This window comes from Orbilia oligospora (assembly GCF_000225545.1).
Source record: "Orbilia oligospora ATCC 24927 unplaced genomic scaffold scaffold00169, whole genome shotgun sequence".
In the NCBI taxonomy this organism is placed as follows: Eukaryota; Fungi; Ascomycota; class Orbiliomycetes; order Orbiliales; family Orbiliaceae; genus Orbilia; species Orbilia oligospora.
In genome coordinates this window covers 232,421-254,776 of record NW_011645726.1, presented here as the reverse complement: position 1 = coordinate 254,776, position 22,356 = coordinate 232,421, and the positions used below count along the sequence as shown (strand labels likewise).

At 45.3% G+C, this 22,356-nt stretch overlaps 10 protein-coding genes across 10 annotated transcripts; 3 read left to right on the top strand and 7 right to left on the bottom strand.

Moving 5' to 3' along the window:
* Window positions 1-78: 78 nt before the first annotated feature.
* On the bottom strand, window positions 79-2,813 carry AOL_s00169g66 (uncharacterized protein; the record flags this gene model as incomplete). The annotated part of the gene is made up of 5 exons (XM_011127423.1): window positions 79-777; window positions 859-989; window positions 1,077-2,010; window positions 2,083-2,237; window positions 2,330-2,813. 5 exons carry the CDS (start codon window positions 2,811-2,813, stop codon window positions 79-81), a joined length of 2,403 nt encoding a protein of 800 aa, XP_011125725.1.
* Window positions 2,814-4,224: 1,411 nt separating this feature from the next.
* AOL_s00169g65 (uncharacterized protein) lies at window positions 4,225-7,356 on the bottom strand (the record flags this gene model as incomplete). The annotated part of the gene is made up of 3 exons (XM_011127422.1): window positions 4,225-5,259; window positions 5,333-6,522; window positions 6,579-7,356. The coding sequence occupies 3 exons, from the start codon at window positions 7,354-7,356 to the stop codon at window positions 4,225-4,227; spliced, it is 3,003 nt and encodes a 1,000-aa protein (XP_011125724.1).
* Window positions 7,357-8,605: 1,249 nt separating this feature from the next.
* On the bottom strand, window positions 8,606-10,943 carry AOL_s00169g64 (uncharacterized protein; the record flags this gene model as incomplete). Its single annotated transcript, XM_011127421.1, has 6 exons — window positions 8,606-9,519; window positions 9,583-9,691; window positions 9,759-9,982; window positions 10,180-10,397; window positions 10,462-10,678; window positions 10,739-10,943. 6 exons carry the CDS (start codon window positions 10,941-10,943, stop codon window positions 8,606-8,608), a joined length of 1,887 nt encoding a protein of 628 aa, XP_011125723.1.
* Window positions 10,944-11,558: 615 nt separating this feature from the next.
* AOL_s00169g63 (uncharacterized protein) lies at window positions 11,559-15,821 on the bottom strand (the record flags this gene model as incomplete). The annotated part of the gene is made up of 2 exons (XM_011127420.1): window positions 11,559-12,329; window positions 12,402-15,821. 2 exons carry the CDS (start codon window positions 15,819-15,821, stop codon window positions 11,559-11,561), a joined length of 4,191 nt encoding a protein of 1,396 aa, XP_011125722.1.
* Window positions 15,822-16,190: 369 nt separating this feature from the next.
* AOL_s00169g62 (uncharacterized protein) lies at window positions 16,191-16,868 on the top strand (the record flags this gene model as incomplete). Its single annotated transcript, XM_011127419.1, has 1 exon — window positions 16,191-16,868. The coding sequence occupies one exon, from the start codon at window positions 16,191-16,193 to the stop codon at window positions 16,866-16,868; it is 678 nt and encodes a 225-aa protein (XP_011125721.1).
* A 64-nt stretch (window positions 16,869-16,932) lies between these two features.
* AOL_s00169g61 (uncharacterized protein) lies at window positions 16,933-17,878 on the bottom strand (the record flags this gene model as incomplete). Its single annotated transcript, XM_011127418.1, has 3 exons — window positions 16,933-16,955; window positions 17,036-17,736; window positions 17,829-17,878. The coding sequence occupies 3 exons, from the start codon at window positions 17,876-17,878 to the stop codon at window positions 16,933-16,935; spliced, it is 774 nt and encodes a 257-aa protein (XP_011125720.1).
* Window positions 17,879-18,308: 430 nt separating this feature from the next.
* Window positions 18,309-19,362, bottom strand: AOL_s00169g60 (uncharacterized protein; the record flags this gene model as incomplete). Its single annotated transcript, XM_011127417.1, has 2 exons — window positions 18,309-19,047; window positions 19,103-19,362. The coding sequence occupies 2 exons, from the start codon at window positions 19,360-19,362 to the stop codon at window positions 18,309-18,311; spliced, it is 999 nt and encodes a 332-aa protein (XP_011125719.1).
* Window positions 19,363-19,538: 176 nt separating this feature from the next.
* AOL_s00169g59 (uncharacterized protein) lies at window positions 19,539-19,943 on the bottom strand (the record flags this gene model as incomplete). The annotated part of the gene is made up of 2 exons (XM_011127416.1): window positions 19,539-19,574; window positions 19,644-19,943. 2 exons carry the CDS (start codon window positions 19,941-19,943, stop codon window positions 19,539-19,541), a joined length of 336 nt encoding a protein of 111 aa, XP_011125718.1.
* A 487-nt stretch (window positions 19,944-20,430) lies between these two features.
* On the top strand, window positions 20,431-21,319 carry AOL_s00169g58 (uncharacterized protein; the record flags this gene model as incomplete). Its single annotated transcript, XM_011127415.1, has 3 exons — window positions 20,431-20,475; window positions 20,550-21,013; window positions 21,091-21,319. 3 exons carry the CDS (start codon window positions 20,431-20,433, stop codon window positions 21,317-21,319), a joined length of 738 nt encoding a protein of 245 aa, XP_011125717.1.
* A 535-nt stretch (window positions 21,320-21,854) lies between these two features.
* On the top strand, window positions 21,855-22,336 carry AOL_s00169g57 (uncharacterized protein; the record flags this gene model as incomplete). Its single annotated transcript, XM_011127414.1, has 2 exons — window positions 21,855-22,099; window positions 22,168-22,336. The coding sequence occupies 2 exons, from the start codon at window positions 21,855-21,857 to the stop codon at window positions 22,334-22,336; spliced, it is 414 nt and encodes a 137-aa protein (XP_011125716.1).
* Window positions 22,337-22,356: the final 20 nt, after the last annotated feature.

Genomic DNA, 22,356 nt, shown 5'->3' with positions numbered 1-22,356 from the left:
ATCTTACGAATAAAACGAAGAGAGAAAAAAAAACCATATCTTCAATACTATCTTATACATCTCAAAAAAACCCCCCATTTAATTCCCAAAAACAGTCTGCCCACTCTTAATCACCCCCTTCCCCTCATCCCCCTTCTCACCACCCGCCATCCCCCAAACATCCCCTTCATACTCCAACCCCTTCAACCCTTTCCCACCACACGCCCTCTCCAATGCCAAAACCGCAAAATGTCCTCCAACAACCGGTCTAGCCATAAACCAAATCCCCGGAAACCCTCCTGACCCTTCAGTATCATAAAGATCCGTAAAAGGTCTATCAGTACTAGTCTCATTAACCCACCTCCCCACGCTCAAAATAATGTTCTCTCGAGTCTTTCTGGCGGATATAGCTGCAGCGAAGAATTCCCAATCGGATTTGGTATATAAATGTCGTGAGTCTAACGGTAATCCGTATTTTTGTTCGACGAGGGTATACCAATCCGATTGTTTTGTATATATATCTTCGGGGACGAAACCACCGTCTGTTGGTTTTTTGTTGTCGTCATCATCATCATTTAATGGTCTTTGGAACCGTCCCTTTCTAGATGATCCCTTCTGTAGAGTTGAGAATTGGGCGAGGGGGCTTTGTAATCCCTTTCGGTAACATAGTAAACTATCCGCGTAGAGGTTGTAGAGAGTACCCCATGATCCTTGCCAGTGATACGCTAGTTTTGTATGTGTACCATCTCGGGAGATGGCCAGGGAATGCCATTTTTTAATATACGAGTTCGCGATATCCTGTTCCCTCCAAATTAGTATATCATAGTTTATAAATGGTAAAAGATTAAAAAGAAGAAGAAGAGGAAAATAAGAACTTACGGTAAAATGCTTCTCGTCTTTACTATTCCCCACCACGCTCGCCAACTCCGCCATGGCTTTGATACCCAATATCCCCTTCAATGCCAAATTCGTCTGATTCGCTAATCTTCCCGCAAAGTCATCGGTAGACACTACACCAACCCCCCTAATCATCAGCACTTCTCCCCTCAAATAAAAAAAAAAAAAGAAGAAAGGAAGGAAGGGAAAGGAATACTAACACTGCGTAGCAGGCAACAACCCAAACTCCACCAAATACCCCGTCCACTTCCTCCAAAGATCATACCTCCCTCTAAACCTCCCTCCATCCCCCCACGCTCCTTCCAACCACTCCTTCGCAACTTTCCTCCCTTTCTCCCCTCCCCCATTCTCCTCCACCAAATTCCCCACAACCGCCGCCCCCATAATCAACATATTCCCACACTCCTCAACAGGCATATACTCATCCCTCCCATCCGGATGACCCGTCGCATTAGGAAAACTAGATCCCAAATCGTGCATACTATAATCATTAGGATACAACCCCGCGGACTGATGTTCCAACAACGGTTCTAACAGATATCTCAACCACGAGGGGTTAACGTATAAAAAGAACGGAAAGGCGGGGAAAATAACATCTATCGTTTGGAAATTGCCATCACTACTGATTTCTTTAAGAAATAGTAATGGTCGCGATGGGGTTCCGCTGAATGATGTTCCTCCGAGGACTTGTCGGGTCGAAAGGAGTAGGATATCGGTGTATGTATCCGCCGCAACGCCAGACATGGCACGGGATGCGTGTTCTACTAGTTGTTTATTAAACTTATCGGCCTCTAAAGATGATGTGGAGTAATCGTGGTAATGGAAATGGATTAAATCGAAATGATCTTCGAAGTATCCCTTCCAGAGGGGTCGCATGCTGGTAATTCCTCGTGCGGAGGCGAAGCGTGCGACTTCATCTTGAATATGTGCGATAGTAAAAATAGCAGATTCACGTCGTGGGGAAGAAGAATCATCTGAGGAATTTTCGGAAAGACGGAAGTACTTTGAAAAGGCAAAGACCGGTTCGGCGTCCATTACTTCTCGGAATCGAGTATCTGTCGCATTTCGAAGAGAACTACCCTTCGCGAATCGTCGACGTAAAGGTCCGGAATCGTTACTTTCGTAGTGAGTGTTCTAATAAACCTTCCTTCAATATCATCACCCATGATAAAATTAAAAACGTAGAAGAAGAAAAAGAATACATACCTTCGGAGCAGTAAAATACAAACTCCCCCACTCCGCTCTATCCCACTTCTCCGAAAAATGCTCCTCTCTAGACCTCGTAACCTTCCAACTCCTCAACCCTCCATGCTCCACCATCTCCCATTGTATCTGACTCCCCCTATCACCAGTAACCCACACTAAAAAAAACCCCCCCCAATATATCAATTAGCCCTCAAACCCCCTAGTAAAAAGTAACGACGACCCAAAGAAGAGGAGTGGGAGAACATACACCCATTAACATCAACATAAACCTCACAATCCACAACCCCAACAACCTCAACCTCCAAATACCCAGCCGGAATACTCTGCCTCATAGTATCATTCACCGTAACCGGACTCGTAAACGTCAACTTCACATCCACCTCATCCCCAACAGAGTACCTCAACCAAGTAGTCGACGCATCAAAATCTACCCCATGGTACTCAGGATATTTAACCAAATACTCCCCTTCCTTATTATTACTACCATCCAACGAATCATGCGGTTTTCCCAAAAGTGGGTATACGGTGTGATTCACTTTGAGTAACACCCCAAATCCGATTTCCATCCCGGTCCAGAACATCGGCCACCGGCTCCAGGGCTCTTGACGCGCGTTTTGGAGCCATAGTGAGAGGTAGGGGTTTCGAACAAACAGTGGGATCGTGGCGGGTGTTAAACTGGCGGAGAGGATCGTAGCCGGGAGGAACGTTATCAGGAGGAGGAGGATATTCATGACTGTTATATTGTGGTGAAGGCGGGAGGGGTTGTGGGCAACCCGGCCTCCTTCTTGTTGGCGGTGAATGGGTAGCTAGAAGAGGGTTCTTTTGGGTTTTCCGGGACGGGGAGACGAGAGGATTGAAGATAAGAGAAATAAGCTCACGGGCTTATTCTTCAAAAAACTGTTTAAAAATAATTTTTAAAAAAAATCCTCAAAATCTTTCTATCAAAAAGTAAGAAACCGCAGGTCAGCGTGCAACAGCTTCGAATTCGCCGATGATGACGCCGAATAGCCGCCGGGTCTTTCTATCCCCCCCGATGTAAACAATAAACAGTTTGTTCGAATTCCCTCACTCAATAAAAAAAAGCGTATATAAATAAAATATTCTAAACAAAAAATCTTCCGAAGTCTTAATCCTCTCGGAAGATTCAATCTTAATAAAAAAATAAAAATAAGAAATCTCGGAGAAGAAAAGAGGGGGGAGGGGAAGATGGAGGGAAGGACAAAAAACTGGAAGCTCAGCTCAGCCCGATCATGGTTACAAAAAATATGGGGTAAATTGGCCCGACTGCCGCCTTACGAACAAAAAACCCTTGCCTAGTTAGCCTCCGCATGGTGTGGGGAAACGTGCGACAAGACCCGCATCAGACAAAACACCCACGCCAAGCCAGCGGAATGCAGTCGGGATCGACGTGGGATGATGTGGTGGCCATTCAAGAATCAGGGAAGCGCATTGGTAACATGGAGAATCCGAGAGGTCATGGGGCCGGTCTCTCTCAATCGATCGATGTTGGAGATGTTGGACGGTTGGAGTTAAGCTCCTAGCAAAGTCAATCGAATTAATCATTAGACTCGATGTTCCCTGCTTGTTAGCTTGTTAGCTCGAGGCTGTATCACCAATCAGACCAGGACCCTTTCTACCATCTAACCAGATTCGGCGATCAAGAAGCACAATACCACATATCAACACAGATTTCAACGACACAGATGTAAAATCAAAAAGAATGCGAGACTGCAAAAAGAACCAGACAAATATTTTCGAGTAAAAGTTTTGATTTTTTTTCGTTTTCGTCTCCTATCTACAGCCTCCCCTAAGATCCCCAATCCATCGCATGATATCTGCATGGATCATGAGAAAGAAAGTAAGAAAGAAACGAAGCACAAAAAGAAATACAAAAAGAAATAGTGAAACCAAAACGTCACGATTAACGCAACGTCAATGGTTCTAAAATCCGGAAAAAGTGAAAGGGGTATTCCCGATCCCGGCTAAGAACAGCACCATTCCAATGGAATTAGCAGCCAGCACACCGAAAACAAAGGGAAAGAAGGGAAAGATAAAGAAAAGGATGGAAGAACAGGCGAGTAACCAAAAGAAGTCCCAACCTGTATTCAAGCGAAACACTTGAACACCAACGAACAGAAAACATCAACGATATTGCCCTTGATGATGGCCATACTGTTGATACATCACACCTTTACCAGAGCGACCCTGAACAGCTTGCTGTTGAGACTGCTGCATCGGGTGCCCATTATGCGAATGCCATCCTGTATGCCCATATCCTGAGTAAAGTCCACCACCGCCACCTTGAGGGAACGTCATCCCATGACCACCGCCATATTGCTCACCCCCACCATGATGATTGTGGATGATACCAGGGTGTTGCATAATCTGCGGCGTGACCGTCATACTGCGCTGCAGCGGTTGAGGCACAGCGTGAGTAACAGGGCGGTCTTGACGCATATACTCTCCAGAAGTAACCGCGGTATCTGGTGTGGAACGAGGATTAGGTGGAGCTTGGGAGAACTGGTGAGGGTGTCCTGTTTCCAAATAGGGACCATCACTAGTTGCAATAGTACGCCATGGCTGCGGATGCTGAAGAACAGGTTGTTGATGAGGACCTTGGGGTTGGTTATGATTATACTGGAACCTCATATCCTGATAACCACCAGCTTCAGGGTTGTAAAGATATTCATTATTCGGTGTTGGAGCATAAGTTGGGAACTGCGGGCCACCATGGGAAACCTGGTGAGCATTGCCATAGTTATTTTGGCGAGTACCAACGGTGGAAGGTTGTCGACTTTGAACTCCCGAGCGTGTGCCTTGTCTACCGCGAGAGATGTTATGTTGGCTCCTATGCAGTTGCCTATTCGTTGCTTCCGGTTGGTAGTTGCCATGATGTTGGCCCTGTTGGTACCCATCGTTGTTCATCTGCTGGTTGACAGCGGATCGTGGACGAAGGACCTGATTTCCATTGTGCTGCATATATTCCCCGCGAGTTCTTCCTTGCTGACCATAACCATGCATAGCAAACCCCGGTTGATACCAACCAAGAGCCTGTTGAGCATGATAAAATGCCTGTTGGTTGAGTTCAGTAGAAAGCCCTGGCTCCGTATGTTCTTTCATCTCAACGTCTTGAACGACGGTGCGTTTTCCTGCATTCTCAATCACAGTAACCTTTCCCTAAGAATCAGCAAATCTTTTCTTTTACCGGAAATTTTTTTTTTCAAAAAAAAAATTTTATGGCCGCACTTACATGAACATGCTCAGATATCTCCTGCTTAACAACCACCTCAATCTGTTTTCCTCGTTTCATCTCGCTGGGTGCCTCAACTTCGATCGAGGGGACTAGCAAGCCTTCAAGCGGCTTGAGCTCGGTATACCTCAAAGGCTTCGCTTTTGCATAAGAGGGAGCCTTGATGATCCAGTCTTTGCACTCGCTCAGAGAGTCAATCAGCATCCTAAGCAACGTTTTGAACTTGAGCTTATTGTCTTCTGTCAACCTTTGCAATTCATGGTTCAGATCCTGGCAGGCCTTGTTGTGCATGTGCGTGACCTTCGGTGGTAGCTTCGTCTGTGGAGTCGGAACTGTATCGTCAAGCCTGACACCTCCCGTGTTCTCTGGGGGAGACTCCTTCCCGTCTGAAGAAGCCTCGACTGGAAACATCGAGATAGCAAAGTTTGTCCATCCGAGAATCGAGTTATCCATTTTCTTTTTATGCCCCATGCACTGTCCAACCTGCTCGAAGATAGCGCTCCTCATCTGAGCCTTCTTCAAATTATCAAGGTTTTGAAGGGTGACGCCCGTCGTCCTAACAAACTCATGGATGTATCTACACCACTCCGAAGTCTGCGCGAGAATGGTAGCATCCATACCCACTTCTTTGAACATCTGATAGGATTGACTGGTTAGCTCGGCGCCAGTACTCAACACAAGCAATCCTCGCTTCAGAAATTCCACGTCGTTAGCTAGGTCTTTAGGAGACTTAGGTTTGTCAGGGCGTTGAAGCGTTTTGGGGTCGACAATTTTGATCGGTTGCTTCTTGGAACGGATGGTGAACAAGGGAGTTTCATCGCCTTGCCCCGGGTCACTATTCCCTGATGCGAAGGAGACCTCCCCCGCATCAAGAATAGTCTCTTCTTCTGGGGGGGTAGCTGAGGATGACGATGTAACAACTCCAAGCTTTGCATTCATGGCAGCTTGCTTCTTGCGAGCACGTTGGATCTCTCGCTTTCGCATAGAGTAAACATTGACCGAAGAAATGAACGGAAGATCCTCACTGCAAGCTTCAGAGCTGACAATCGAATCGACAGATTGCTTGTCATCGTCATCTTCAGGAGCTTGCTCGGCCCCATTTTGAGGACCCTCTTCAATCTTAGGCTCTTCTCTAGCCATCAAACGCTTGTAACAAGTCTCGAAGATTTGGTTGACAGTCATGTTCCTGACTATCGAGATAGTTAGCATCAATTCATACCAGACAGCCTAAATTCGAACCACTTACATTCTTCAGGTAGGTCAGGATTGAGCGGACAGTACTTAGGAAGCAAGTCCTCGGGATCAATGGTAGTAGGGACAGGTGTAGCCGGAGCAGTAGCCTTCTGTTCTTCAAGTCGAGCTTCATACTGGATCAAACGCTCGAGCTTCATAGTCGATTTCTCCATCACGGCACGATTAGCAGCCGAAAATGCAGTCGTTGGAAGGCCGTCAGTCGTCTTCTCCTTAACCCAGAGGTTCTTATCTTTCCCGTCAATACTCCAGGGAAGGGAAGGAAGATTGACGGTCACAGTAGTAGTAACAGCAACCGGAGCTGGTGTCGAAGCCGTAGTCGTAGCCGTAGCCGTGATTTGAGCTTGAGTTTGGGCCTGTACTTGAACCTTAGCCTTGATCTTACCCTTAGCCTGGTCGGCCAATATCGTCGGGAGCATGGTTCGACGAGGTCGAGTAAACAATGTATATTCGTCTTGAGTCGTATCCATTTCTTTAGTCGTAGTGATAGTTGACGTCGGAGATGAAGAAGAAGCTTCACCTAAAGTATTTGCAATCGAGGAAATGGAGGCAGCAGCGGCAGCAGCAGTCTGAGGTTGTGGGGCTAGTATACGCTGTGCAGCTACGACAGGAGGGAAAAAATTCCCGTTACCGTCGTTAATCGTTTCTGCACGCAAACTGAGTCCTAGCTCCCTTGATAGACTGCGATGGAGGATGGATTCGGCGAGTCGAGAACCCGGTACCTTAGTCCATTGGCCATTTCCAGTTCGCACGAACTCGCTTCCTGGCATCATTTTTTTGGTGCGTGCGTGTCAAGTTACTTGGTGGTGGTGACCCACGACCCTGACACCTCTGTTGCCCGTAGCTTAAGATTCACAGTCCGTATTAAGGGCAAACTGAGGAGGTAGATTCCTAGGAGTGTATCAGAGAGAAGCTTCTCCGAGGCTTTGAGATGATTTTGATAATGGAGAGAGTAATTGGAGTAGCGAGATGATGGAATGAAGATGACGATGTGATTTCAATGATGAGTCTGTCTTGAGCTGATGAGATGGTGATGGGATGACGATGATGATGAAGGATGGAGGATGTTGCTAGCTAAAGAAACAGAGTGCTGAGTTCAATGCTCAGTCCTCATATCACCACACTGATGACTATACCCTCCTTCTCCTCAGCACAAAAGACAACCTAGCTGCTACTCCCCATTGAATAAACTACTACTACTTCACATACAGTATACAATCATCATAAAGATCTTATCATTATATTCAATAAGAGTATCTACATTCCTATCAACAGAGGTGTAAATCTCTCCAAGGTATCACTGTCTTTTCTTGAAAGAAGACTAAAAAAAAGCCAAGTCTTAACCTTAGAAGGATGTATATATATAATACCCCAAGACAGCAATGGAGAACTTGGTTGAAAAGTATCTGCCCGCTAGTCAACTACAACTACAGCGAGCTCGAATCATAAGCAATCGCAGGCAATAACCAAAAGTGTTAGAAATCACAAATTCGACATGTCGAACACATAGTAAGGATCTACGAAGGGTGTAAGTGAGGAGGAGGATTATGTTAGTGGGGTTAGTGCTAGTATCAGTATGATAGGACCTTATGGTTCAAAAGCGGCCAGCCCAGTAGTAGTTAGTCGTCACGAATGGTAGAATGTACCTGGGCCATGTCAGTGCACCCTGTCTCACGGTTAGTTCCTCGTTTCCCCCCCGGTTCGTTAGTACATTAATTAAGATCGCAATTAGTAAGTTACGGTTAGTCAACAGTTAGTAAGAACAAAAAAAGCACACTAAACATAAGGAAAATAAGTAAAAACATCATAAGGAGTGCCTTTAGAGTCAGTTTGATGGGTTAGTATCAAGTTAGACGCCTTTCTCCATGACACAAGCAATCAGGGAGACCCGAGAACTGGACTCTACGAATTGGTTAGGTGCAGATTGAAATCAAAGGGAAAATAAAACGACTTTTCCGAGAAACGGGTCCAACGCGATAGGTTAACAAATTCACCCCGTTCTTTCCGTAACATTCAGCGCGACTAAGCTGGTGGTGGAGGTGGTGGGATGGAATCACTTGGTGGAGGGGGTGGTGGTGGTGGTGCACCTGCATCTGGGGGTGGTGGAGGTGGTGGGACACCCTGTCCGTACTGCGAATAATGTCCATACATCCCTGGTGGAGCTGTCATTCCTGGAGCACCCATACCTGGAGCACCATAAGATCCATAAGATCCGTAAGAGTTGCCACCGGGGGCTTGAGCCCAAGGTGTATACCCGGAACCCTGTGAAGGAGGAGGGGGTGGTGGTGGTTGTCCGCGATCGCGACCTCCGTAATGGTCGTTTCCTCCGCCTCCGCCTCCGCTACCGCCGGCCCATGGTGGAGCACCTCCAGCATGGTCACGGTTTTGGTGATGGCCGCCACCACCGCCGCCGCCGCCGCCACCACTACCGCCATAGCTACCGCGATCTTCACGTGGGGGACGATTTTGCCATGGTGCAGCAGCGCCAGTAGGGCCTCTTTGCCAGGGCTTGAGGTTTCGCTCGCCGCCTTCTTGGTTGTTGTTATTGTATCCACCGCGGTCATCACGACCGCCATAACCGCCACGATACCCACCTTCGCTCTGACCGCCTTCGTTACCACCAGGTCCAGCTTCAATGGCTCGTTGTTCGGTTCCACCGCCAATAGCTGCAGCCCCGCCGCCTGAAAGTTCTTGCATGAGTTGCTCGTATTCGCGATCGACGGCGTCTCCTATGCCACCGGCCGGACGGCTGCCGCCACTAAATCCACCGCGACCTCCAGGTCCGCCACGGTCATCATTCCTCCAAGAGGCACCGCGCTGTCTGTCAGGACAATCACGGGCCATGTGGCCGGCATTACCACAGACACGACAGATTATGTTGGCTGTGAAATTCCTCTGTTCTGGGCAGTCGTATTTACGATGTCCGATTTGACCACCTGTGTAGATAATTAGTATGATGGAAAAAACAAATGATAGATAGATAGAGAAAGAATACTTACAGTTCTGGCAGGCCTGGTTTTCGTCATCACGGAGAGTACCGTTCAAAGCTGCAAGCTCACGAAGCTGGTTCCTCTTCAACGTATTTTGACCTTCAGGGATGGAAGCGGCCTTGTTTAAAAAAAGGGGGTTAGTCAAGTCGACACATATAGTGATAATACCCAAGAAGATAACTTACAGTTTCAATGACATCGTTGATGAGCTTCTTGGCCTTGATGACCTTGTCCTCGCTATCAGCCATGATGAGGCAGTGAAGATCCTCTTCTTGATTAGAGGCGTGAGCAGCATCGCTTCTCCCTTTTCCTTCCTTCACGGAACCCTTTCCACGAATGGCAATCTTGGCACCAGATTGAGTTTCCATGTTCTTCAAAGTGTTACCACGAGGTCCAATCAGAAGACCGACTTTTCAAATTAAGGCATGTTAGTATCAAAGTCATATATATAAAAGCTTTCAAACGAGTTAGGCGCAAGATCCTGGTGTTTAGTCTTCATGCTCTTCCCGAAGGTATTCGGAAAGCACGCATATAGGAACAGAACAACGACAGCAGAGAAAAAAGAAGCAAAAGGGTTAGTCAGAGCAAAGAATGGGAGGTTAGTACTAAAGTTAATTTCCGGATAATCGTTCACCGGAACGTAAATTTTCTCTTGAGTTTTAGTGGGTCGGCGATAGTCGGATGGTGGGTGATAGTTGGGAATAGCCTTCATAGCCTTCTCGACTAGTTTGTGACGCTCGTCCTCAAGACGCTTTCTGTATCGGTATTCACGGGTGTTGATACGACGACCCATGTTGTCGTACTGAGGTGGTGGAGAAGGAGATCTACATAAACCGTCAATATACCAATCTTTTTTAACGGATAAAGGAAGAAAAGAAAAATGCTTACCTATCACCATCAGCAGGAACGACGTCGTTAATCCGAAGTTTCTGAGTGATTTCCTCAATACGAAGATGCAACGTATAGGCCTCCAACTGTTCCGAGGTCATTGCAGCCTCGATCTTGGTAGGAAGCCCCACAAGACCTGCAGCTTTATTATCCACAGCATCACCCCATCGATTCTTCTTCTTCCTCTTACGCGTTCCGTCATTATTCAACTCCACCTCTATAAAACCCACTTCATTAGCCAAGTAGCCCCTCAAACGACAAGATGAAATAAACATACCTCTAACAGGCGATCTCCCTCTCTTAGGAGGGGCGCCTTCAGAAAGACTGCTGATAGAGACCGGGAACGACTCGGCTCCTCCTCCCTGTGAGGGAGGGGGAGGTGGGGACACGGAATCCTCGTCGCCTCGTTCGCCAAAGCGACGACGAGTGCCGAGTGGTACATTATTCGTACCGGTCATGCCCATGGGGTTTCTGCGCGACATCTTGGAGCTGAGTTTTTGTCAGGTTAAACAAGTATATAAGATGTAAATGCGGTAAGAACGATGTATGGGGTAGGGGGAGGTTGGGGATGGTGAAAAGGATGGGATAGAGTGAAAAGGAATGCTGGTGATGTTTTTATGTAGAGAGTAGAAACGATGACAAAACAAGAAGTGAGGCAAATTCTGGTCTGTCCTGTCCTAATAGGGAGGCCAACAGGCCAACGCAGGATATTGTTGACAAAAGGGGAAGGTTTGACAATCTAAAATGCAACATACTCAACGCATTTATCATATATTCGAAAATACTAATTAATAGCAGTCTCGTACCAGACTTTTAAAGCTTTTCTTTCCTACACCGTTCTAAGATATCTCGTAAACCAGATTTAAACACCATGTATAATTCATAAAATGCTACTTAACATACCTTATACGATATCACAGCAAAAACCCACATCAATACCCATCTACACAATCGATCACCAATATTAATACACCAATCCAAAAAACCAATTTATTAATTCCCACCATTAATACCAATATAATAAACACAATAACTAACTAACTAACTAGATAACTACAATATATATATACCTAGGTATATATATATATATATATATATCAAGTAACATATATAGTATAATTCCAATTAAGCCCAATCGTACTCCCATCATCCATATACCAAAGATAATCAACCCCACTCCCCTCCAACATCCTATGAAAAGTCAACGGATCCCCCAAATAATCCACCGCCAACTGCGTATACCCATACTCATACCTCCACTCCAACCAACCCACCGTCGTAAAATCCACAACCCCACTTTCAACCTTAACCCCCGCAACCTCCTTCTCAACACCACACCCATCCACCAAATCCGCATTATCCGTAATATTACTTAATCCTTGTAATTTATGTTTAAAAACACATAGATTCCTAGGTGGAGGGTAGAATACGGTTCCGACGCAGAGGTTTGTGGCGCCGTAGAGGTAGTTTATGTTTGTGCAGATTGTGTTACAGTCGTTTAGGTTTGAACAGGTGGATGTCATGTCATAAGAGGGGTTTGTACGGACGGGATCGATCCAGTTACATGTTAGACCACTTCCGCCGCAGGGACAGGATGCTAGGTCTTCACCGTTGATTTCGAAGTTGTAGTTCTTGAAGAGGATGGTGTAACTTGCGTCTGCGGTTGCGGTGGCGGTGTAGGATGCTAGTGAGTATTGAGCGGCTGGGAAGGATTGGGTAAGGGCGGCGGGTAGTGTGGTGTAGATAGCCGTGGCGCCGGTACGAGTTACGGTTTCTACGGTGATGTTTGAAGTGGTGATTGTGGTGCTGGTTGTTATCCATTGCGTGGAGAATGAGGTACTGGTTCCTCCCGGGGTTGTTGAGGTTTCCTATGTAACCGTATAGATTAGTAAAATATAACAATATAATAGTATAATAATATAAAATAAATAAAGACTTACGTAGATAACCTTCGTCCCCGGCGGTGCTATCAACAGACAACCACAGGCACTCGAAAGCGAAGCCACATTCCACCCTTTAAAATATGACGGTGTACTAATCCCCGCCCTCTCAACCACATCCATACCCACAGACACAGGTACAGGTACAGGTGCACTCGTAACCACAGCTCTACTAGCCAAAGTCTCGGCCGACGCAGCCCCCGTACACCCCGCCGACACCCTCGAAGTAGCATACCCCGTAATTGTCAGCGTATAAACCCTATGCGTAGCCGTCAGTCTTCCCAGCACATTAACAGTCTCGGTAGTAGACCCCATCGCCACCCCGCTAGTCGTCTTAACCTCCCTGGTTATCACCGTAGAAGTAGTAGTTTTACTCGTCCAGCCGTAGATTCCAGAACAGAATATTTCCCTGTTGGAATCGGCTTTTAGGGACGCCACGGCGGATTTTTGACACATGGGAACGTCTACCCATCTCCCCAGGCAGGTTGGAGTGAATAGATAAAACGGGTTACTGGCTGCCGGCCAGATGAATAGTGGTAATGTCGCTATGTCGCCGAATATGAACTCGAAGATGACTTGTGTGTACGCACTAACCAGTGCTCCGACACAATACTGTTCCGACGAATCCTGTCGTTCGAATACCTCCACATCAGTAGGCGGTCGAACCATAAGACCTTTATCACCACCACCACCATCAAATCCAAAAACATCAACATCAACATCAACATCCCTCCTCAACCTCCCACTAACCGCCCCAGACTCCATAAAAGTAACCGCCACAACCACCCTCGGCGTAACCGAAAACCTCACATCCTTCTCCCACTGAAACACCTTCCCAGCATCAACCTTCACCCCAAAAGCAATAGCAACCGGCAACCCAATCGTCCACGTAATAGTAACACTCCCATAAACCTGCAAAATCTTCGTAACAGCCGGCGAAGTCAACCCGGACATGTAATTATCCCCCTTATCAACACTAACAAAATCAACCCTCCCATCCACCGTCGGCCATCTGGCCGAAAACCCCAATAGTAACTGTCCCACAAGTGCAAGTTTCACATCATTCTGGAATTGTACGTCAACGTACGGTCCGAACTGGAATAACTTGCCAATGTTGATAGGTCCCAATCCTATCGTCGTCAACTTCGTAGTTCCGTTCCATACATACTCCCAATAAGCATTCATCCCGATCTGTAATTGAAGCGTCATATTCCCTTTTACGAACGCATATGCTTCCGTGATCCCCGTCGAATTACTTCGTAAAGAGTATTTAACGTCAAGCGCTAAATCGACATAACAATCCACGCAGTAGACTTCAATACCAGGGGTAGCATATGTCGTCTGTCCGACTAATTGATTACCCCATTTGGAGATTTGATCGCTCATTTGTGCGTATGCCGTCGTAACGGTTTTGGGGAGGAACATCCATAGACGGACTTGACAACCCCATGGTCCTATTTTTCGAATATAACTGGAGCAGGCGGTACTGGTTCTTTGGTTTAGAGAATCCCTTCCGATGCTGTCTGGTGTGAAGAAGGTTTTCCAGGCGATTGCACCGTCTTGATCGCCGAAGACTTTTGCGAGAAGTTCTATCGCTGCTTTGGCTAGTGCTTCTGCTATAGCCAAAGCAGTCCTCGCCAAAGCGTCCGCAAGACCTGACAGAAACCCACGTTTTGAATTCCCCATCCTCCTCCTCATCCTCATATTCTCCATCCTCATAGTCCTCGTCGTCGTCCCAATCGATGGCATAGGATACAAAGCCTCCATAACAGCAGCAACCCCTCCATCAGTCGAAACATCAAAAAACCCAATCTCCTGATTCAACCGCTGATTAAAATCCCTCCCAATATTCACAAACTTCAACCCTGTATCCCCAGAATTCGGCGTCCCAATATCAGGCACATAATCAAACGGAACACCCGAACTCGCCGGCCCAACATCCAACGAAAGACTCTCTATCAACTCCTCAAGCGGTTGGAAAGTCCCAGTAGCAACTGTCGTCGTCGTCGTCGTCGTCAATCCACCCGATACCTCCAAAAATTGTAAATCTTCAGCGATAAGAAACGATTCGGTATCATTACTAAACCTAGGACACGAACTCCCCGCCGAAATCAACAATACCGGCGTCTCCCACGTCTCCCTCGCAAACATCCACGCCCCTTTCCCACGGTCCGAACTCTCCCAAGTAACAGTCATACTATTATTCCCATTACAAACAATACCAACCACAAACCCACTATGATCCAAATAAACCGATCGATAAGGAAAAGTCACATTCAAATTCCCCAAAATCATCCCCCCATCCTGTCCCTTCGCTCCATAAAACATTTTAGCTTGAACATCCGGTTTTATGGTATCCAACGAACTAGAATTGACTATCCCACCGAACGGTGATATGGGTTTTAAATAGACGGGGGCCGGGGTACCGAGGTTTATAGGTGAGGTTTGGATGTACATCACCCCATCGTCCGTGGCAGAACCGGCGTAACCGGAAATACTAGAAATCGAATCTATATCCGTTGTAGTCGTAACAGAGGTAGAAGTCTTCGTTCCCGTCGTTTTGGGACTGATTACCGTCGACGAGGTGGGTAAAGCCTTTATCGCGGCTTTTAAAGTAATAGGAATATATCGTTCCTCCAAAACACCAATATCATCTGATTGTACTCCAATAACATTATACACCCCTCCTTCCTCCACCGCAGCAAAGGAATAAGAAACTCCATCTGATCTTAATAATAAAGTCGTATCGATAGAATTCCTAACAGAATATCCACTAGAAACGCTTCGTAAAGAATCCAATGGATTTTCAGTTGCTCGGTCGTAGTCGTATGATCGATTTAGATTATAAACCACAACCGCACCATTATCTCTTTTCTTTTTGAGAGTGGAAGAGGTTAAATCCGGATCCAACCATAAAAACTTATAAAAAGGAGGATTATGATCCCTTAAATATCCGTTATACAAAAACCACCGAGTAGCATTACCACCCCAAGTCCGGGGTACAAGACCAACACCTACATCCCCTTCTAATCCAGTATTAAAAGAGAAATAATAATCATCATCACCAGCGATAGTAGCGGTGATCAAGAAACCAATAGGTGTTCCAGTCGGTGTTTCAACGCCCAAAGTCGATGTTGAAGTCTCAACTACTGAAGATAATTCAGTTGACGATGCAGGAGAAGTAGTATTTGACGCAAAAGGGAATGAAGGTGAAAATAGTGTGATAATGTCTTTGCAAAGAGGGAGTGCAGCAGCACCACAGGATGTTACATCCGCGAGAGATTGACGGGTAACAGTAACAGTTGAATTCGAACGGACGGTTATAGTTTCTATTACTGTTATTTGTGCATTTACAAAAGATAGATATGATAAGAGGGATACCACTGTTGATAGTGGGTATATATATCGAGGGAGCCTCATTGTGAGATAACTTCGAATCAGATTTGATTGATCGTATGGGTGGATGAATGGATGAATCACAGATGAAGATTCAACCTACAATCCCCCCCCAGAATGTAACCAGGTACCTTCCGGTCAATGTCAGATCTGTGCAACACACCATGATGTTGCATTTTCACATCCCGATTTACCATCACAGATCCCATATTTAGAGCGTCGATGGGGGGGGATAACAGCTCATTTTTAGAAATTAAGTACTAAAAACGTGGTTGAAGATGTTTTATATGTAGTACTGTATCTGGATGGAGAGTATAATTCTTTCTTCTATTCATTATCATCAATACCCCCATTCAAATATATTATAATATAAAATATATTAAATTCTACAAAATGCTCCACCAAACAATAACCACCCTCCTCCTCCTCCTCTTCTTAACATCTTCAACAGGTACAGCCGAAACGATAATAAACACCACAATCCACACTCCCTCCACAAACCTCTACCTCCAACGCTCCCCCTCCGGCAGTCTAATCCTCTTCCCCTTCACCTCCACCACCTCTCCACCACCACCAACCTTCATCTCAAACTCCTCATTCGTCTCCCAAGACACCCTCCAAAACCACCTCATCTACTTCCCATCCGACCTAACAGCCACAAACCTCTCCCGCGTCCTCCTCCAACCCCTCTCCCAAATCCCCCTGGGAGCCAGAGGTCTCCGTCTAACCTACATGCAAGGCTCATCCGGTCTGGACGGTATCTACATCGGAACTGACACCCTAGAAAACGGTCTATACCTAATCGCGTGTGTTCCTTTGATATTGAATAATAATATTACATTGTTGGTTGCGAGGAATAGTCCGTTCCCACCGAACGTGGAGTTTACGAATGATGTTAATAGGAGTTATTTACCATTCACTACGTTGGGGTTTCAACATGATGGGTGTGAAGCTGTGACTTTGGTGGCGGGGGATGGTGGGGTTGAAGCTTTGGCGTGGGGGAGTGTGGCGCCGAAGTTTGGAGTTATTGGAGAGGAGGAGGTGCAGTATGTTGGGGGGGTTAGTGATTAATCAATTAATATCATTTATATCATCTATTCTCTATACTCTCTTTTATCATGGAGTATATAAACAGTTATTTGGCATCTCTCTTCATTCCTATTTGATTAAACTCAGTTAGGAACCAACCACCTTCAAATATAATAAATAATATCATCATAAACGGGAGGAAAACATACCCTCCAAAATCCACTTCTTACTCCCCTCCGCAAACTCCTCCATCTTCCTCTCATCCCCCATAATCGCCCTCAACCCACTCGGCTCCGGCACATTCCTCCCCTCCTCAACCCCTTCAACCCCCTCCATCCTCTCCCTCCACCTTCTCACCCTCTCAAACTCCTTCAAATCAACCCCAGCCCACTCCGCAAACACAGCCCATCCAAAAATCGTAATATCAGCAATACTAACATGATCCCCCACAACCCATCCACTGCCCCCTTCCACCTCCTGAACTTCAAGTCTTTTCTCTAGAATAGAATAAAGTCTTCTAGTCTCGTTTACATACCTTTCCTTAGCATATTTAATATCCTCGCCGGCGTATCTTATGAAATGATTGGATTGTCCTTGCATCGGTCCCAATCCGGCGTTTTGCCAGAATACCCATTGGATCGTTTCCCAGTATTCTGTACTTCCTTTTGGAAAACTGATTTTGTGGTTTGGGTCGTAGGTTTCTGAGAGGTAGAGGAGTATGGCGCCGGATTCCATTATGTGGAGGGGAGTTTTTGGGGATGAAGGGGGGGAGTGGTCGGTTAAGGCGGGGATACGACCGTTGGGGTTTATGGATGTGAACCAGGGGGATTTTTGTTCGTGGGTTGAGAGGGAGATTGGAACTGTTTTGTAGGGTAGGGAGAGGAGGGATAGGGCGATGGAGATTTTTATTCTTTTTTTTTATTATAATCATCATCATTAGTTATTGAATTAATTATTTATTTAGAATTAAGAGATGATGGAAGAGAAGGGGGGGGGGAATACCCATTCGGCGTCTGGCCGGTGTATAACGTGAGTTCTGGTGTGTTACTCATCTTTTGTCGTTTTTATGAAGTTGTATATATATATATAATATAGTATGTTATTGTACTCTAGATCTTTGATGTAAAGTTGAAAGCTGAGGTACGAGATAGTTAAGTAGTTCTTTATATACCCCCACTACTTTTATATATAAATATACATCGGATAGATTTATAAGTTTGTGGTATTTATAATCCAGCATCCATTGGGCGGGCCTTATCGGTTATATATACTTCCATTCTATATTACATGGGTTATATTCCGACGGCGGTACCTTACCCGAGACGCTTGCTTCGGATGTCAACCCCTCCAAACTATAAACCTTCATATACATATATATCATTAAAATTATAACTTCAAAAAGGAATATTAATATTTCATTCATTAGCCTTTATCAGATTTGAATTAGATAGATAGATAAATTAATTAATTAGAGTAAAATAATTAATCTAAAACTTCAAACCTCTTCTCAAAATCAACCTTCTCAACCCCCTCTCCGAGTGCACTCTCCAACTCCACATCCCCCCTCCACTTCTTCTTCCCCTTCCTCCTCCTCTTCTCATCCTCACTATCATCACTCTCCATAACCTCCACCTTCCCAACCACAAACCCTTCTCCATCCCCTTCTTCTTCCTCCAAAGTCTCAACACGATTTAAATGATGTTCCCCTCCCTCAGTCTCAATAATCGACGGCGCGAGCCCCTTCTCAGGAACTTCATACCTAAACCCACCACCACCACAACCACCACTTCCAAACCCCCCAACCTCATGACCCTCATCCATAAACTTCATAATCTCCATATCAACCTCCCTCAAATCCTCAATCTCCCGCAAATACCTCATCTTCATCCTCTCCTTCGCAATCGTCTGTTTCCTTCTTCGATTGTTTTGATACGATATTATATCAAATCTATAATCCCATCCGTCCCATAACGTTCCATCATCTTTATCTCTCGATTCGTAAATTTCCGTTTTGTAGAGGGAGTGTGAGGTCGGGAGGTGGGAGATGTCTGCCTTTTTGAAGAATCGTAGTTTGTGGGGGATGTCGTCGAATTGTGTGAATTGGACGGTTTGGATACCGGTTTCGGTTGAGGGTTTGAGGGTCGTTAGTTGGGTACGGAGGAGGAGGGGACAGGTTGTGATTTTGTAACGGGATTTTAGAATGTTTGTTGGTGAAGTCCATCTATTTTTTTCTTAACAAGAATTTTCTATATTTTTTGAGGATGAATAGAACGTACTCATCCTTATTACCAACTTCCAAAACGGCGAGGTATCGTGGAGTAGGACCTTTACCGAATTCGCGACAGACGACTTCATAGGCGTCTTCTTTGCTACAACGCCAATTGACGGCTGGATCTGGAGGCGATTCGTCTGAGGCAGAGGGGATGAATAGGATGAAGAGCGGACGTTTGAGGGTTTCGAGAACGGTGAGGAGTTGGGAAGGGTAGGTGAGGTTGATTTTTTGGTCGGTGAAGAGGTGGCCGGCGTCGACAATCATTTTAATATTTGATGATGTAGTCTTGTATTTTAGTTTAGGGTAGAGGTAGAGGTAGAGGCTTTAGAGGAGATGTTGTATATGGTTGGTTGGTAGGTTGGCAGTTGATGTTATTTTGATAAAGTGATGAAGATGAGCAGAGTTCGTGATAACAATAAGATATCAGAGTCGCAATAGAATCAACCTTCCCTCCACTTATGCCCACACTTCATACACTATCCCATCGTTAGCTTTAATCCCATTCCATCCATAATAAATAGTAATAATAATAATAACAATCATACCTTATAAAAAGTAGTCATAGGCTCATCAGCACTCCTAATCTGCACCATATAAAAATACGCCCTGTCCCCTCCACAAACTTCATCGGGACATTGCACTTCCGTATTATCGACGTTATCCCAACTCCCCTCTCCTCCCAGGATATCGTCGACTTCCTTACGACGGATGTGACGACGTTCGAAGAGACGACGGGTCAGTGGGTATGTGTAGGGACATGTTGGACATGTCAGGGCGTTTTGACCGGTTGCCGATTGGCGGTGGACGGTTAGAGAGTTGGAACAGGTTGGGCAGAATAATAACATTTTTTCTTCTTCTTCTTTTTATTAAATTATTATTATTATTAATATTAATTAGAATAGGACTTTCTTTATTTGTAGAGGAGGTATGGAGGAAGGAGTTCGTGATGGTGGTTTTGTCAGAGGAAGGTTTTTTTTCTTTTCTTTTCTTTTCTTTTCCAGAGTTGGAAGTGAAACCAACCCAAACCAAACTAACAGTCAGCCAGCATTGACAGCATTAACATTAACAGCCACCCCGCGTCGGTCGTCCTAAAACCAAACCCAGCTCAGCCATCCGAGAGACGACTCTTCTCACCACCACGACCACTTCTACTTCCACAAACTACTTCTACATCAACATCTTCTTCTACCTTATCTTCGACCTCACCATCATCTCTCCCATCAACTTATCCTTCCTACTACTCAAACCCATCACCATCACTACCTCCTACAGCTCCAACAGCAGCTACTACAGCTACATACCCCGCTGAAAAAAGACAACTACAAAAAAAAAATGGCCAAGGACCCACGAGCCGTTGATGACGAGGACCATGACGAGGTACCCTCTCTCTTTCTCTCCCCACTTAACCATACTCGTATCAAAAATACCAAATAACTAACAAAGATAAACAGCAAGGCGCCTCCCCGAAAGAACTCCTCTTCGCCGCCTGTCGTTCAAACAACACCGACCTCCTGACCGAAGTCCTCTCTCAATTCCCTGAAACCGAAGAATCAAAAGAAGAATCCAAAGATGAAGCAGACGAAACAAAAGAATCCACAGAAACCAAACCCACCACCACCACCACAACGGAACCTCCAAAGGATGGTGCCGAAGACTCCGAAGACTCAACCCCTCTCTCCAAATTCCTCAACGAATCCCGCGATTCCCTGGGAAGAATGGCTCTTCACGTTGCGGCAAAGTACGGTAACCCGGAGATTTTGGATATGCTCCTGGATCAGGAAGGATTGGAAGTCGATCCCGAGAGCTTGATGGAAGGGGATACACCGTTACACGTTGCCGCTCAATTTACTTCTGAAGATCCAGAGGTTGGTGGATACCTCATCCATCTGTTAGTAGACGCTGGTGCAGACCCAAGGTAAACCAACCCATTACCCTCATCATCATCATCTCTTTTTTTCTTAAAAACATACTAATAGAATTATGGGGGAAAAGGATAAAAAACAAGGGCCTCCAAAAACCAGTTGATCTGGTAGATCCGAATTGTCCGGAAATCCGTTCATACCTCCAAGAAGCCGAAGCAGAGATCGAACAGGAAGCACGCCAAGAAGCGGCGCAACGAGCCTTCGACGCCGAAATTGCCCGACAGACCAAACACGGTGGTGATATTATCATTGAAGATTTGGATGAAGCCGGTAGTGGACCTGCTAGTGATTCCGAATAAATATTCTTTTCTTTTATCTCTTCTTCTTTTCCATATAATACTTTTTCATGGTGTTTCTTTGGAATAGACGTGAATTACTTTTTTCTTTTCTTTTTCTTTTTTCTTTTTTTTATTATTATTTGGTCTGGTGGTGGAATTACTTTTATTGATTGATTGATAATTAACTGTTAAAAGGGCGGGAGCGTAGCTTGACTAGAGCTTTTTGTTTTTTTTTTATTATTTTTATTTGAGGGTTTTTTATGAATGAATGTATGTTATTATGCGGGCATAGCTTAGCTTTCTTCATAGAATCCACCTGTCTGTCTGTCTGTCTCTGTCCGTCTGTCTGTCTCTTTATTACAGTTTATTGAATGGAGAAGGTATAAACCCACCAAACCCCACCAACCAACAATAACATTCTCAAACCCCCACCATCACATCCACATCCACATCCACATCCACATCCACATCCACACCCACCACTCCCCCACCATACTCCCAAACCACCAGTATACTTAAAGAATAATATAAATAAATAAAAAAAAAGAAGAAGAAGATGGTAATAAAACACCTCCCACCGACCTCCCTCTCCCTAACCGACCCAACAACCACACTACAAACCTACCTAGAAACCCTCTCCCAAAAACCGCTCTACATCTTCTTCATCGCCTCTTCCGATCCAATCACAAATACACCATGGTGTCCAGACGTGCGCGCCGCGATTCCGGTGTTCAATCGGGTGTTCGAAGAGGTTGAGGAGGAGCTTTTGGTTGTTACTGTTGAGGTTGGGGATAAGACTGAGTATGTTATTTATTTTATTATTATTTTTATTATAGTATTGGTGCTAATAAAAATGGAAAAATGGATAGATGGAAAGACGCGAATAACGTGTTTAGAACGGAATGGGGGGTTGGTGCTATTCCGACGGTGGGGAAGTACTCGATTATAGATGTTGAAGGACAATCCATCGTGGCGGTTAGGATGTTGGTGGAGAATGATTGTGCCGATGAAGAAAAACTTCGTGCCTTTATTAATTAAATTAATTACTCTTCTATCAA